Source organism: Cataglyphis hispanica, chromosome 3 (assembly GCF_021464435.1).
Source record: "Cataglyphis hispanica isolate Lineage 1 chromosome 3, ULB_Chis1_1.0, whole genome shotgun sequence".
In the NCBI taxonomy this organism is placed as follows: domain Eukaryota; kingdom Metazoa; phylum Arthropoda; class Insecta; order Hymenoptera; family Formicidae; genus Cataglyphis; species Cataglyphis hispanica.
This window is the reverse complement of record NC_065956.1, coordinates 12,663,113-12,679,331: the sequence shown is the minus strand read 5'-3', so window position 1 is coordinate 12,679,331 and position 16,219 is coordinate 12,663,113. Positions and strand designations below refer to the sequence as shown.

The 16,219-nt window shown below is 29.8% G+C and overlaps 3 protein-coding genes and 1 pseudogene across 4 annotated transcripts; 1 reads left to right on the top strand and 3 right to left on the bottom strand.

The window, feature by feature from the left end:
* Window positions 1–2,396: 2,396 nt before the first annotated feature.
* On the bottom strand, window positions 2,397–3,739 carry LOC126859453 (uncharacterized; annotated as a pseudogene).
* A 1,152-nt stretch (window positions 3,740–4,891) lies between these two features.
* LOC126848305 (odorant receptor 43a-like) lies at window positions 4,892–8,618 on the bottom strand. Its single transcript, XM_050589093.1, has 8 exons — window positions 8,172–8,618; window positions 7,839–7,924; window positions 7,156–7,425; window positions 6,388–6,856; window positions 5,890–5,989; window positions 5,523–5,642; window positions 5,099–5,254; window positions 4,892–4,942 (listed from the first exon to the last, which is right to left on the bottom strand). Exons 2-8 carry the CDS (start codon window positions 7,867–7,869, stop codon window positions 4,892–4,894), a joined length of 1,197 nt encoding a protein of 398 aa, XP_050445050.1. The 5' UTR covers window positions 7,870–7,924; window positions 8,172–8,618.
* A 1,429-nt stretch (window positions 8,619–10,047) lies between these two features.
* On the top strand, window positions 10,048–13,225 carry LOC126859291 (uncharacterized). 2 transcript variants are annotated; one of them, XM_050610422.1, is made up of 8 exons: window positions 10,048–10,185; window positions 10,263–10,425; window positions 10,787–10,838; window positions 10,914–10,960; window positions 11,048–11,081; window positions 11,341–11,447; window positions 11,541–11,653; window positions 11,733–13,225. In XM_050610422.1, exons 2-8 carry the CDS (start codon window positions 10,370–10,372, stop codon window positions 11,996–11,998), a joined length of 675 nt encoding a protein of 224 aa, XP_050466379.1. In that variant the 5' UTR covers window positions 10,048–10,185; window positions 10,263–10,369; the 3' UTR covers window positions 11,999–13,225. The 2 variants fall into 2 exon arrangements, with proteins under 2 accessions (XP_050466379.1, XP_050466378.1); XM_050610421.1 differs by having other exon boundaries at window positions 10,048–10,189.
* Window positions 13,226–13,751: 526 nt separating this feature from the next.
* LOC126859286 (ubiquitin-conjugating enzyme E2 J1-like) lies at window positions 13,752–15,775 on the bottom strand. Its single transcript, XM_050610408.1, has 5 exons — window positions 15,357–15,775; window positions 14,864–15,069; window positions 14,594–14,784; window positions 14,401–14,518; window positions 13,752–14,233 (listed from the first exon to the last, which is right to left on the bottom strand). Exons 1-5 carry the CDS (start codon window positions 15,391–15,393, stop codon window positions 13,988–13,990), a joined length of 798 nt encoding a protein of 265 aa, XP_050466365.1. The 5' UTR covers window positions 15,394–15,775; the 3' UTR covers window positions 13,752–13,987.
* Between the last annotated feature and the right edge of the window lie 444 nt (window positions 15,776–16,219).

Genomic DNA, 16,219 nt, shown 5'->3' with positions numbered 1-16,219 from the left:
GCGAGAAACGTCGTTTAACCTAAGTAATACGTCGTTAAACATAAAGAAACCTAAGCATAACATAGCTATTTATGCGAGAAACGTCGTTTAACCTAAGTAATACGTCGTTAAACATAAAGAAACCTAAGCATAACATAGCTATTTATGCGAGAAACGTCGTTTAACCTAAGTAATACGTCGTTAAACATAAAGAAACCTAAGCATAACATAGCTATTTATGCGAGAAACGTCGTTTAACCTAAGTAATACGTCGTTAAACATAAAGAAACCTAAGCATAACATAGCTATTTATGCGAGAAACGTCGTTTAACCTAAGTAATACGTCGTTAAACATAAAGAAACCTAAGCATAACATAGCTATTTATGCGAGAAACGTCGTTTAACCTAAGTAATACGTCGTTAAACATAAAGAAACCTAAGCATAACATAGCTATTTATGCGAGAAACGTCGTTTAACCTAAGTAATACGTCGTTAAACATAAAGAAACCTAAGCATAACATAGCTATTTATGCGAGAAACGTCGTTTAACCTAAGTAATACGTCGTTAAACATAAAGAAACCTAAGCATAACATAGCTATTTATGCGAGAAACGTCGTTTAACCTAAGTAATACGTCGTTAAACATAAAGAAACCTAAGCATAACATAGCTATTTATGCGAGAAACGTCGTTTAACCTAAGTAATACGTCGTTAAACATATAGAAACGTGTGTAATACATATGTATTTAAGCGAGAAACGTCGTTTAACCTAAGTAATACGTCGTTAAACATATAGAAACGTGTGTAATACATATGTATTTAAGCGAGAAACGTCGTTTAACCTAAGTAATACGTCGTTAAACATATAGAAACGTGTGTAATACATATGTATTTAAGCGAGAAACGTCGTTTAACCTAAGTAATACGTCGTTAAACATAAAGAAACCTAAGCATAACATAGCTATTTATGCTAGAAACGTCGTTTAACCTAAGTAATACGTCGTTAAACATAAAGAAACCTAAGCATAACATAGCTCTATATGCGAGAAACGTCGTTTAACCTAAGTAATACGTCGTTAAACATAAAGAAACCTAAGCATAACATAGCTATTTATGCGAGAAATGTCGTTTAACCTAAGTAATACGTCGTTAAACATAAAGAAACCTAAGCATAACATAGCTATTTATGCGAGAAACGTCGTTTAAAGCAAGTAATACGTCGTTAAATATATAGAAACGTGTGTAATACATATGTATTTAAGCGAGAAACGTCGTTTAAAGCAAGTAATATGTCGTTAAACATATAGAAACGTGTGTAATACGCATGTATTTAAGCGAGAAACGTCGTTTAAAGCAAGTAATATGTCGTTAAACATATAGAAACGTGTGTAATACGCATGTATTTAAGCGAGAAACGTCGTTTAAAGCAAGTAATACGTCGTTAAACATATAGAAACGTGTGTAATACATATGTATTTAAGCGAGAAACGTCGTTTAACCTAAGTAATACGTCGTTAAACATAAAGAAACCTAAGCATAACATAGCTATTTAATCGAGAAACGCCGTTTAACGTAAGTAATACTTCGTTATATAAAGAGAAACGTATGTATAACATAGCTATTTAATCGAGGAACGCCGTTTAACGTAAGTAATACTTCGTTATATAAAGAGAAACGTATGTATAACATAGCTATTTAATCGAGAAACGCCGTTTAACGTAAGTAATACTTCGTTATATAAAGAGAAACGTATGTATAACATAGCTATTTAATCGAGGAACGCCGTTTAACGTAAGTAATACTTCGTTATATAAAGAGAAACGTATGTATAACATAGCTATTTAATCGAGAAACGCCGTTTAACGTAAGTAATACTTCGTTATATAAAGAGAAACCTAAGCATAACATAGCTATTTAATCGAGAAACGCCGTTTAACGTAAGTAATACTTCGTTATATAAAGAGAAACGTATGTATAACATAGCTATTTAATCGAGGAACGCCGTTTAACGTAAGTAATACTTCGTTATATAAAGAGAAACGTATGTATAACATAGCTATTTAATCGAGAAACGTCGTTTAACAAAAGTAATACGTCTTTATATAACGAAAAACATATGTAATACGTCGTTATTTAACGAAAAACGTCGTTTAACAAAAGTAAAACGTCGTTATATAAGAAAAAACATATGTAATACGTCGTTATTTAACGAATAACGTCGTTTAACGGATGTAATACGTCGTTATATAACGAAAAACGTATGTAATACGTCTTTCTTTATCCTGATTACGTTCAAAATTTTTAAAATTATTTAGCCATTATATATAACAGAAATACACCAGCACAATTAATCTTTACACACACATAAATGTACACATATACATAAATCACGAATCTTTTATAAAACCGAAAGAGTTTAAAACAACCTAATGTGACGTAAGTGATTCTCAACATTGAAGGATAATCCAGTGCTGAAGTTTTTGAAATCTTTCAAATTGAGCAATCGCACTTTGAGGATATCCAGTTGAGCACAGATATGAAATACAAGCAGACCCAAGAAATTATCGATGCTCGTATAAAAAATTGCGGTCATTATGATCGATATGGCTTGAGCGACGAATGCGATTTCGTAATATGGGCTCTCTGTCACGTCTCGCAAGCAATATGTTTGCAATAGCAATGGTTTTGAACCATCTGTAAGATTGGTCAGATATCGTATCGAGTATCCAAAGCAAGGAGGAATGATGAGGGCGATGGATGCAAAAGTCATCATGATACATCCGAACATAACGATAGCTTTAGCAATTTTCGCTTGCTTTATCTAGTTCTTGCATAGTCTTCGTCTTGATCCAATTGTCCACGATCATGTTTATGATGGGTATAAGATCTTTGGAGAAGAAATTTCAAAATTTATAGATGAAATTGCAATGTACATCTTAAGACATAGATAAAATAAAAGTATCGATAAAATATACGATAATATTCACGTCGACTTACCTTTTTTGCGGAACCACATAATAACAAATTTCAGGACAGTTACCGAAAATGGTAGAGCGATCTGCAGATTATCTGCCGTTGCTAGCATGTTATCCCAGACTCTATCTAAACAATGCTAATATTCTGGGTATAACCGATGTGGTAAACATCGTGATAAAGATAATGAAAGCGCGTAGATTTGCCAAAAATTTTTGTCGACGATTTAACTTATCGTCCGACCAGAGACCAAGAATCTTCAGAGAAATCCGATTTATTTCAATCGCCCAATCTAAATCTACGTGAATTCTATTTTATTTTTTCATTAAATCGCGTGTTATTTTCAACAATTTTTTTTTGGAATCTTTAATTGCTCGAATAATTGATGATAATTTAAGAAAGAATTCTGAAATTTCACAATAAACTTTCCAATACAAACAATAATAAGACGTAAGGAAGTTAATTAGAGTAAATATTTTTATCGCTTAATTTTTAAACAAAATCTTTTGTTCATTCTACGATGTTGCCGAGAAAATAACACGTCTTGAATCATCCGCATGTATAGTACAGTTCATCATGAAATCTCACCAACTTTTTATAATAAAACGACGTCTAATAAAACTACGATGTATAATAAAATTATTATACAGATTCCCATGTGAGTCTCAAATTTCAAACAATTTACACAAAATGTATCTTTGCGTTTAAACTATACAATTTACAAAGCTTACTGATAACAATAAGACTATAAAGACCTGTGAATGCCAATGACTTAGAATCGTCCATGTCTGAGGCTACACGTAGACTGATAATTTTTTATAAATTTAGCATTTCTCCCTCACCTTTCAGAACGCAGCAATTACGCATGCCCATGACAAAAGTTTTGAAGTTCACATGCTGAGATGCAAACATGCTGAAGTGTATGTGAATAAATATTTCGGGCATGTGCATAAATATTTCAAATATACCAATGTCCGCCGTGTCTCTTTTATGCCTAATTCGGAGAATTGAATTCGTATAGCCCTCCTATACACAATATCGCTTAATAATCTATAAATATTTAAATGGGTGCAACGGCCTCCAATTTTCCCGACGTTTATTACTAATTTATCTTCCCACATTTTTTCTTGCTGAACTTACTTTTTTTTTTAATAATTTGAATTTTCTGAAACTTAACGCGTCTTTGCTATTATTAAGCAAACTTTAAAAATACAAAAAATTAATATCGAGATCGCAAAGTTTTACGAGCGATACATTTAGTGATAGTTTATTATATCAAAGCGGCAAGATGAGAATTGTGCTAACTAAGATCATTGTAAGAATTAACAAAATAGGACGAATATACATGCAAAAGAAAACGTGTGATACATTTAATATATTTAATATATTTAATATATTTCATTTAATATATTTCAATGAAAGATAAAGAGAAAATTTTTTGTATATATATCTACATCAAGAGACAAATGTATGTGTGCGAGAGTTTAAAGTGCAATTGATGTGAGTGTGTATTAAAAAATAATAACTTGAATAACAATTTTTAAATGTAAACTGCTATTTTAAGTATGTCTGTGAGCTATGTGTACAATTTATTATTCCAGCATATGTACAAATATAATATTATTAATTTAAAACATTTTAAACGTACGTCTCTCTACAATTTATCGAAATTTTAAATCAATTAAGCGTGAATGATATATGAAGCAATTTTGATAAAATTTAAAATACTCTTAATGCAAATATGATTATTTATTACAACTGATACATATAAGATATATATAAGAATATTTCTTTTGTTCAAACTAGTATTATCACTTTTTCACGTGAAGACACGAATTAATCAGTTTGACTCATTAATTAAACGCTGTTTGAAGGTGTATTTTTATTGCTTTAACGAAAGAGATTCTATCGAAAATTGTTCAAATCAATGTTCAAGTATCATCGATTAGCAAGCAGAACGGATATATAACCAGCTGACGTCTTGATTAACTGGAAGCAAAATATACATAAGAGAGACTTATTGTTAGTGATAGAAATAAGTATTTATAAGATATTTATAAGATATTTTTTTTTTAAATATTATCTAATCTAATATTATACAGAAAATTATGTAAATAATTAAGTAAGGATAACAGGCTATCTTACGCTACAAAACAAGGATAACGTCATTGGAAATATTTTTCCAGCTGTAATATAGAGAGGCCTTTCAGCGCGAATCATTATCAGCATCAGGCTTCTAGCCTCGTTCGGCTTTAGCGTATACCATGCATATTCATAAGCCGCATAACATATGCCTTCACACTGCATACATATTATTATTATCTAAATAAATGTGTATTAAGATTTCTCTCATATACACAAAGATAAAATTCACGCTATCATTATTATGCGTTAACTGCTGATCTAAAACGCCGTAGTAGACTAAAGTGCTAATATTGTTTATGAAGAAATAATCGTGGATATAAATATATATATATATATATATATATATATATATATATATATATATACAATGGATAAAATTAAACAATAAGAAAAATCTTTCTCATAATTGAAAAATGATACTTACTTTTTCAATGAGAATTTCACCGACCACGCAATAAACGCACATATGAACGAAAGTATTAATGAGTACTGATACGAGCCAACATATTCTCACGAAGGAAACGTTGCCACCATCATCAATCATCTATGTACGTTAACATAATGTTTGCATGCGTAATTACTTTTTTATGTGTGTAATTACATTTTTTACAACTTTTACAATTAGATATATAAGGAAATAGAGAGTGAAAAAGAATTTTGTAGCTTGGTGATAAATATTTATTATACTGTGCGAAATATTGTGCGGTAATAGATATTTTAATTTTTGATTTTATTTATCAAAATAATAAGTCTCCTTTCTCTCTCTCTCTCTCTCTCTCTTGTAAACTTACACTAATGATCAGAAAGCCTTGAAGACAAAACAATATACCGAAATACACTAACAATGCCAGGAGCATTAAATTGAATGTTTTGTCAATAATATCGACGGACCTATGGAGTATTATAGCATACCGTAAAGTGTCAGCCACTTGATTCTAGTCATAGATATTCTATATAACTTTTGTACCTCTGATCAGAATGTATCTAGTGCGGATGTATATTATCAAGGCTTTAATTTCATTGTAAATTTTTTTCTCAATTATATGCACTTTTAATAAGGTTTGCTTATTAGAAAAGATTATCATAGTTCTCGCTTTTGGAAATTAAAATACATGATACAAATAAATTAATAAATTGGCTAACGTTAAATTAGCCTGAATAACTCGATTTTTGTCCATTATATAATAATCAGAAAAGAGATAGCAAAATGCTTTTTAAGTCGAGGAGATTAAAAAAACAATCCGATTTGCGTCGGTGATAATACTAAATAAGAGAATTCAATATGCAACCTGATAAGACGTATGTGATTCCGGACACTCATCGACAATCCAACGTTAAAATTTTTAAATCCATTTATATTAAGCAATCGGTTTCTGAGGATCTCCATTTGGGCGCAGATATGAAAGACGAGCAGTCCCAGAAAATTATCGATACCCGTGTAGGTGAACGCACCCAGTATGATAGCCATAGCTTGAGCGACGAACGCGATCTCGAAATACGGGCTCACCGACATGTCTCGCAAATAATACGTTTGCAATAACAACGGTTTTCCCGGATCCGTTATATTTGTCAGGTATCTCATGTAGTAACCGAAACACGGCGGGATGATGAGAATAAATATCGCTAAGATCATCATGATGCAGCCGAATATGATGAGCGTTCTTGCAATTCTCGCCTTTCTTATCATGATGTCGCGTTCCTCCTCCGTCTTCGTTTTAATCCAATCGGTCACCAACATGCTTACGATTGATTCGAGATCTTGAAAGGGGTCAAAATGCAGAGCTCGCGCGAGTTAGATTGTTATTGTTATGAATCGGCGAATAATAAGGATATAAATCATTTTATAGGACAAAAAATGACGAGATCAAAATTTTTTTTACTTTATATTCAGCTATATTGATACACATATTTTCATTAAAATTGTCACGAAATTATTCCGGGAAATAAATGACAAAGTAATATATTTCAAAGTGGGGAAATAAAAAAAAAAATTATTTAAATTTCTTTGAGAAGAAGGAAATTTAAACATATTAGCTATTCGCAATATTAATCTTTACCTTTTTTACGAAGCCACATGATGATGATTTTTGTCGCACAGATTGAAAAGGGTAACGTGATTTGCAAATTATCTATTATTGCCACCATGTCGCCCCATACCCTCATCAACGAGAATATCGAAGGTATTATTTGCACAAAAATCAACGTTATGAAAATGATAAAAGCGCGCAGATTTGCCAAGAACTTCTGTCGACGGCTTAATTTCTCGTCAGGCCACAAACCAGTCATCTCCAGAGTGAAACGGTTTATTCCAATGGCCCATTCTAAATCTATATAATCACCGTAAAAATTATATTTCTAAAAAATAATATCTCTAAGAAATATTTGCATGAATATAAACTTTTTTATTTCAAATTGTGATTAAATTCATCTTCTTTTGTAAAATAACAAAAGGTAATTTAAATAAACTCGCAAACATACATAAATCTTATTTGTTCATTGTTACGGAATATTTTGTCATTTGCACTTTGATTCGCATCAGAACGCGTATAATTTTTTAAGTATTTATAGTTAATAATTAATAAAAAAAATAATATTTTTTTGGAAGAAACATATCCTTCTCTTTTTTATATAATTTATAGTACGCATTACAACGACATATTTGCAAAGCAAAATACAATATTATTAATACAATATTATTATATTTATTAATATTGACAGAAACAATTGCAATAATTCACACCTGCATATCCGTAATATTTAGAATCGTCCATGTCCAATAGTAGATGAAGACTGTCATATTATTTCTCTTTTTCATTTAATCGTACTCTTCAAAATAGATAATAATTGCATGTTCACAATAAAACTTTTATAAATAATAAGCTGGATGCAAAATATATGGGATCATAAATATTTGAGAGATATATTACAATACGTTTTGCCTATTCTTTTTATATTCTAGCTACGAATCTAACTATTAGAAGTCTTCGATCAAAGTACATAAATGTATTCATACAGTCCGTTTTTCTCTTTCTCTAATCATGAGTTTATAAATTTCTAAATGAGCCAAATGTACCTTCGTGTTATTTTGTCATTTATTACTAATTTATTCTTTCTTCTACTTTTTTCCGTCTTTTTTTCAGTCTTGAATTTTACGAAACCTAATCATTAAGGTAACAATATAATAGTGCAAAAAATGAACGCCTATACCGCATTACGACAAAGTTTTACGAACGGTGCATTGGTAAATGCATTGGTAATGCATTGTTATAGCAACGTGAAACGAACAACGAATAATAAGAAGAGATATTGCAGAAGTATTGTGAAAATTGAATGAAAAACAGGTACTTTGGTTGTAAGTTTCATGGATAACGTTTTGAAATGTGCAATTGATGTATTAGTGATAGTGAAATCAAATCAATGCATCATTTATGATCAAATGAGTATTCAATTTTTTAAATAAGAAAGAGCAATAAAAAATAATTTCAAAAAAATATAACTAAAACAAATTGATTTATATACATAAAACACAAAATACAAAATACATAAAACAGACTAATAAATAGGCATTTTTAAAGATATATGCGAGAAAATTGTATGAAACATAAAGATGATTCAATCTCTAAAACGCGTAAAAATATTAAGTATGTTAACAAAATAAACAGCTTTTTAATAATGAAAATATGCAAATGACTTGTTATCGAAAAGATAAATTGTTTTTTTAATATTACATCATGTACACATTGAAAATGGAGCATTAGAGAATTTGAATTATTTTTTTTTTAGAAATCTTTCTCATTCCTATTTACAAGAAAAACATATGGTGAAAATTATATGTTTAAATAATAACGTTTATTCGACATTATTTACAAATTATTTGGCCAAAAATTGTATTTTTAAGCTTTATATAGAGAAGGAAATTTATTTATAGAACTATTTATAGAATGTTATCTTTACAATCTTTAAGGTACTTTACTACTTTAAAGGTACAGTATAATATGTATATAAAAAATATAGATTCATTGTTAATATAAAATTAACGTTTTTAAGTACAGATGTATGAAACTTCCATTGGAAAGAAGTTATAAAAGCTCCCTTTTCAAAAATTATATCGAGTGATACTTGCAACATGCTGTTTTTCTTTAGAAAGAAGATTTTGATTTCGCAGCTAGCTAAGCAAAAATTTTTCGACGAAAGTAATAATTGGGATGATATGATGATGATTATGAGGAAGATAATAGCTCTTTCAAAGAAGACTCGGATAATGACGAAGATATGGAAGATAAGGAAGACGCGAAAATGGCGATGATGAGGAGGAAAAGAAACAAGAATATAAACATGAAAAATTTGCAAAACCTCAAAAGCATGAGAGAAAAAAAAGACAAAAAATCAGCAAAAAAGAAACATATAAACATATAAATGAAATAAATATATGGAGAAGAAATTAAACAAGAATAGCAAAATAAGAAACAAAAAAAAGCAGATTAGCAAACGCAAAAGAATCTAAATGAACTGAAAAAGAGAATCATTATTGAAAGTAGTGTATACAAATTATAAAATTATAAAATCCGCAAAAATAATGTACTCAATGACAAACTTTTTGTTACATTTTATTACGTGGGTCATTGCAAAATATGGAAAGAATTATTTCCATTTTTAATTTAATTTAATTTAATTAATATAAATTTTTTATAAAATTTATAATATAAAAAATATTAAATATTTCGAAGCGATATATATATATATATATATATATATTATATATAATTAATATAAAGAGTTGACAAGTAATCTTGATGATAGTTGTACGGTATAGATATAGCGTGCTGTTATTAACACATTGTTCTATCACAAAAATTACTGATATAAATAATTCATTATTAAATTTTAATTTGTCTGGTTACTACAATTTTTGTGCTCTGTATAATATATACGTTATCGCGAATGCAAATGGCGCGGCGCGGATAAGTGCCTGTGAGGACCGCGGGGTAACCGATAAGGCCAGGTATCAGCTGACGATTTGCGACGAGACAATAGGGGCCACATAAGACGGAGCCTTATTACACATAATTTGAAAAAGCACGTATACAGTAGGTGAATATACACGATAGATGAACGCGCGATTCCGTAACGTGTAGTCTTATCGGGATATCTGATCATCGGATAGCATCAGCTGAAAGAACGCTGTCATTCCGTTGTCACGTGGAATTAAACGCTGGCATCTGAACTCTCATATCAGTTAGATGACGGCGCGACGCCGTGGATTGACAGGTCATGGGGGCCTGTCTCGGCCACTGTTTAGCGAAAATCACAGACTCCGTATCATACAGGTTAGAATTCAACCAGAAACATTATTTATATGGATGTGTATTGATAGAAAAAAATTTTATTCAATATATCGAGAAAAGATTTTTATATTTTGATTTTTAAATATGCTCTCTCTGTTAAATAAAAGACGCGTCTTCATGACTCGGTACTATAGTTGCATTGACTTCATAGTGGGATTAGTACACAACTTTCAATAAAGTTACGTACTGTGAGTGATTAAAAAGTTATGGAAGATATATATCAGATCCTTTAATCTAGTAGTAAATCTTTATCATTTATCGCAGATATTACTAAGGGGTATATCTATCAAATCAATATATTTTGTTTATTTATCGTTTTCTTGTACTTTGTTATATGTTACAGATTCTATCAAAGGCATACCAGAATGCCTTTTCAAGAAGAAGAACAAGCTGAGGTATATATATTGAGATTTCTTTTCCCAACTATGCTTTTATTAGCATGAATAATTTTGATTATCATTTATGCTTAGTTTATGGATGCTGAAGAACATGAAGACCAAACTAAAAGATCAAAAAGGTATAAAAGTCGTTTGTCAATTTCTAATTTTTATTAAAAATTAATGATATTAATGTTACATTTATTTGTTATGCTTACTGGATATAGTCTGTTATCATTTCTTTCTTTAAAAAGATTCAAGGTAAAGGCATATATTTTATATTTCATTTAGTATATAAAGATAAAAATACTATAGAATATGAGGGCAATTTCAGTTACATGACCTGATGATATTGCATAATAAATATGACAAAAATCAGCAAACCAATACCATTTTATAAATACTTTCAGAATTCTGTACTTTTTTTTAGAATCCATGGAATAATTTTAAGGAAATATATTTATTACTTTTACTTTGTAATAAATATTTTAATTTATGCAATAAAATATTTGACTTATAGAAAAAGCATGGAGTTCCAGTGACTTTAGAATTATTGGAAGATGGAGGATGGTCACGAAGTGGTAATAAATATGCCAGATTGAGTTCTAGAAATGATGTTTCTACAAGGTAGATTATATCATTCCTTAATTCTAGTAACGCGCGCGCGCGTTAAAAAAATTAAGTTTTATTATATCTAAAGAATGATACAATTATGTTTAGCTCTGGATTGGATACATCGCTTCAAGTTCTCGATGCAAGAACATTAATAAAACAACAAACTTATGTTTCTTCTACTCCGGGATCATCACTTGATCTTGAATGGGAACATGAAGGTAACATATATCACATCATTATATCTTTGATTTTTCTAAATAGATTCTCACAATACATAAACAGATTGTATTTCTGCAGGAATGCCTCTACCAATACTGAGTAATGGAAAAGAAAATACAGAGAATTCTTTAACACAGACATCAGTTAATAATAGTCAACCATCTAGCTTGACATCATCTCCTTGGTCTAGAGTTTCAAGCCCGAATAGTTTAGAGTGGGATCCAGTAGAACCAGATATGGTATGTGTCGATATAGAGACTGAACAGCTTCTAACTGAGATAGAAAAATTAAGAGATAGAGCTCTAAAAGAAACAGGCGAGTGGACTAACATTAATACTAGCTGATAAACGATTTAATTGTAATTAACGGAATTGTTTGTATTTTTGTATTATAAAAATTCATTATACAGTTAAAATAGATATTCTATACTTTCAAAAATATAAAATATAAAATAAAAAATATAAAAAGATATTATTTCGATATTACTATTCTTGAAACAATATAACTGCATTTATATTGTTTCAAAAATATGTACTTTTTGCAAATTAGGATATATGGTGAGCACAAAAATTGACAAGAGAAAAAGAGAGAGAGAGAGAGGGAGAGAGGATATCTACATTGTGCATAGCGTGTCTTATAATAATCTGTAATATGGAAAAAAAATTATCAAACTATCAAAGAATTATCAAGAAAACATTTTCACAGTATATGCATATGTATGATATTTATATACATAAAATATATATTTTTTGTTTTCAATTTTAGATAAAATATTTGCTTACTTAAGAGTGGAATTGAACTTTATCATATACTTTTAGATACATTAATGTTTTTATTTTTGCTATTACTTTACACATAGCTTCCATATGACAATAAATTATTTACAAACAAAATGTGCCACAGTATTCTTTAAATTCTTTTGGTATATTTGTGCACTCACAATGATTTATTTCTATATGAGATAATACATATGCAAATAATAAGTTGCTTAAATTACACACGCAAATATATGTACAAAAGATTCTATTAGCATATTTTCTATATGTGATTTTCAAGTTATTGTAAAATGGTATTGAATCAATTTAAAAGATACATACAGTTTAAAAGACATACACTTCAATAAATCAAATAATTTAAAATATAGCAAATATACAAAAAAGAATTATATTTTATTGTAATGCAGAGAGCACACATAAAACTATCTGAAACAATTAAACGATGAATGTAGAATGCCTTAATATAGATAATAAAGAAGTTGTAAAGTTTTTGCTAGTTTATGATCTATGTTACTTTTATATATTTTATTTAATATCATTTTAATACATCTATATATGTGAATATATATATATATATATATTTTTTTGTATTGCAACATGCACACGACCTAAATGTGACTCACAAGTTTAAGTACTTTTTTTTTCAAATATTTTTCATATATTTGGGTGCTAGAATAAATAAAATTAATATTCTTAAAAAAATGTCATATCAACTCAAAGTATATAAAAAGGTGTTATAGTTCAATGAATGTAAAAGCGGATGTGGAATTGAGAAATATTACTATATGTGGACTATAATGAATGTTAAGTAATATGTTTATATATGCTTTAATAAATAGTTACTTTATTATATTTCTATGTACATACAAAAAATCCATTTAAACAATATCCTGCTCTAAATATCCTTTTTCTCTAACAGATTATATTCTACATTAAATTTTATTACAGTGTGACTATACATATATGAAAAGTGTATGAAAGCTAGAAAGATAGAATTACACATATCTCTGTATAGTTTATATGTTTATTACAAAATATTATCATATTAGGCTAAATTGCACAATATAATTTACCAATAAAAATAATATACTGATTTTAATTATCTGAATATATTTTTGATTTATATATGTAGGCAGCACAGAAAAATATTTAAAGATATTATTACATAATTAATAAAGAGTGTATTATTAATGACAACTAATGTACAGTATTAAAATCTCGAATTAGTTGCCATTTAACATATTAAAATAATATCTATATTGTTATTCATATGTGATTCATTTTTCAATTACGATTAAGAAAGCGACTAGTAATATATTAACAATAATTAAAAGAAGATAAATATAAGTGCAGTTCTACAAGAACAAAAAATATAGAGATATATAATATATTAATGCATACTTTCGTCATGTATTATATACGTTTTTATGAAAATCAGACAGTTTGTGTTAAATATGAATCTGATTGTTTTTTTTGTCTTATTAACGATATCCATAAAACATGTATAAAATTTATTTTATTTTCCAGACATATTTTTGTCTTTCAAAAAAGAATAAGTTAAACAAGAAATAATCGTCGTAGGATCAATAGAATAATTGCGGATACTAATGAGGCGATAAGAATACTCCAAAATAAATCGTTTGAAGAGGACATTGTCTCTACACGATTTAGAATAATATCAGCTTGTTGACGATCTGCATTTTCCATCGAAATCGTTTCCACGTTACGGTGTCGTATTTCGTTCTCGGGTGAACTTCCCGTATTATCCGCAAAAGATACATCTGATGTAGGTGAATCATCAGCCTATAATATTTTTTACAAATATCTATTTAAATCTTTTCGCTTTAGAATGTGATAAAATTACAAGTTTCTTAATTATACAAGATTAGATTATGATTTTCTTAATTATACAATAATTAAAAAGATATGTCTAGAAAACATTTTCATATTTAAAATAACATAATATTTACCTTTAGGGCAATTGTATTCAGCATGGTTTGCTCTTCCTCGGTGATAGGTTTTTTAACTGAGTTCTTGGACAACAAGTTTACAACTTTACCACATGTATCACATTGCCAGTTCAATGATCTGAAATGTAACAATAAATCAGATAAGAATATGATTTTTCACAATGTTATATTTAATAACAGCTGATATCAATACTTTTTGGCAAGTTTTTGCCGTTCCTCAGTACTGTAATCTAATGCTCCAATGGTACCGCTTCCTGGTGTAGGCATGAAAGCTATCAAAGCCAACAGTGCCGTTCTAATACTCCATGATGGTTGCCATGTTTCAGGATGATGACCAGAAATACTCAGACATATTTTCTTATTTGTTTCAAAACGGCCATTTGGCTAAATCAAAAGAACATGTAACTTGCCATTATATAGCATAATTTATATATCGTACACAGTTTCTATTATATCCACTTACTGTCAACAAAATGATATTTGGTGGTTTCATAGGATACTCTGGTGGTAATAAAATCCTTCCATGGTAAACACCACCTTCAAAGTCTGTGGATGGCGGTCCTTGTACTGTGAAATGCCACTCAAATAGATTCTCCTCAAGAGGAGATGCGTAATACTCTTCAGTAGCTTCATGCAACTCTTGTGCCTCTCTCATTAATCTTTTCACCGCTAAAACATAACAATACAATGCCTTTTCTAATATTTAAAATGCCGTTTGCGCTCATCTACTACGTTTCATGCTACATAATGTACAGACATATGTATAAAATGTCTAATGTCAATATGCGGAAGAAAAATACAAAATTTAACCTTGGGTATTGTAAACTAATAATCAGACTACGAATATGTAACAGCTTAGTAAAAATATGTTAAAAAGTTGCGCAAGCAATACTGTTGACGAGTCAAAACAATAAAGTATACCGGCGCAATTAGCCTATCTCGATACGTTGACTCACCCGGGCTCTTGGCGTTGTACTTTCCCTCGAATGACATTTTGGCATACGGCGGCTTTTCCTTCGTTCTCCAGTTCTCTCGATATTCTTTTCGTTCGTTTCCTCGATGCGCAGGTTAAAAATCGAAATGGGGAAAATACGTCAGGAACGACACGTCTCTCTAGACGCTGCTGATCCACGGACGCGCGCACAGCCTCAATAAGTGGAGCCTCTTCGTTTACATATTTATTATCGGCGTCGTCGAGTATCCCCAAAAATGATTTTCCGCGTCGCGGCACGACACGGCAAACCTACGTAGAGTGATCCGCCGCGTCGCGAATTGTGACGTTACGTTAACTCGACGCGCTCGCATTTAACGTTGCCCCGCGAACCCCGCAACCTGATGCGCCGCGGATAGGAAAGATCATCGATAAACCTTAATAAATTCCTTGGCCGACCGACTCCGTCTTTCATGCTGAAATATGATAATGATTTTATTCATTTTTTAAGTTGTAAATAATGCATTAAATTAAAAAAAATTGATTATAAACAAAGATTTATCGTGTTTTTGAATAATTTACATTGCGAATATAAACTATAAATATATGTATTTATACGAAATTTTAATGTTAATTTTAGATTCTATATAAATTTATTTCTACACATATACGCCCACTTTCATGTCTTGAGAGAAAAAAAAAGAGAGAGAAAGAGAGAGAGAGAGAGAGAGAGAGAGGGAGAGAGAGGGAGAGAGAATGAGAATTTATTCTACAATATGCATAAAAAAATATTTTTAATTAAATTTAGTCTTTGAGAAATAAAAATATCTCGATTTATTTCTAAAAATAACGGATATAGAGGTTTTTCCATAACAATTTTTTTTTTTT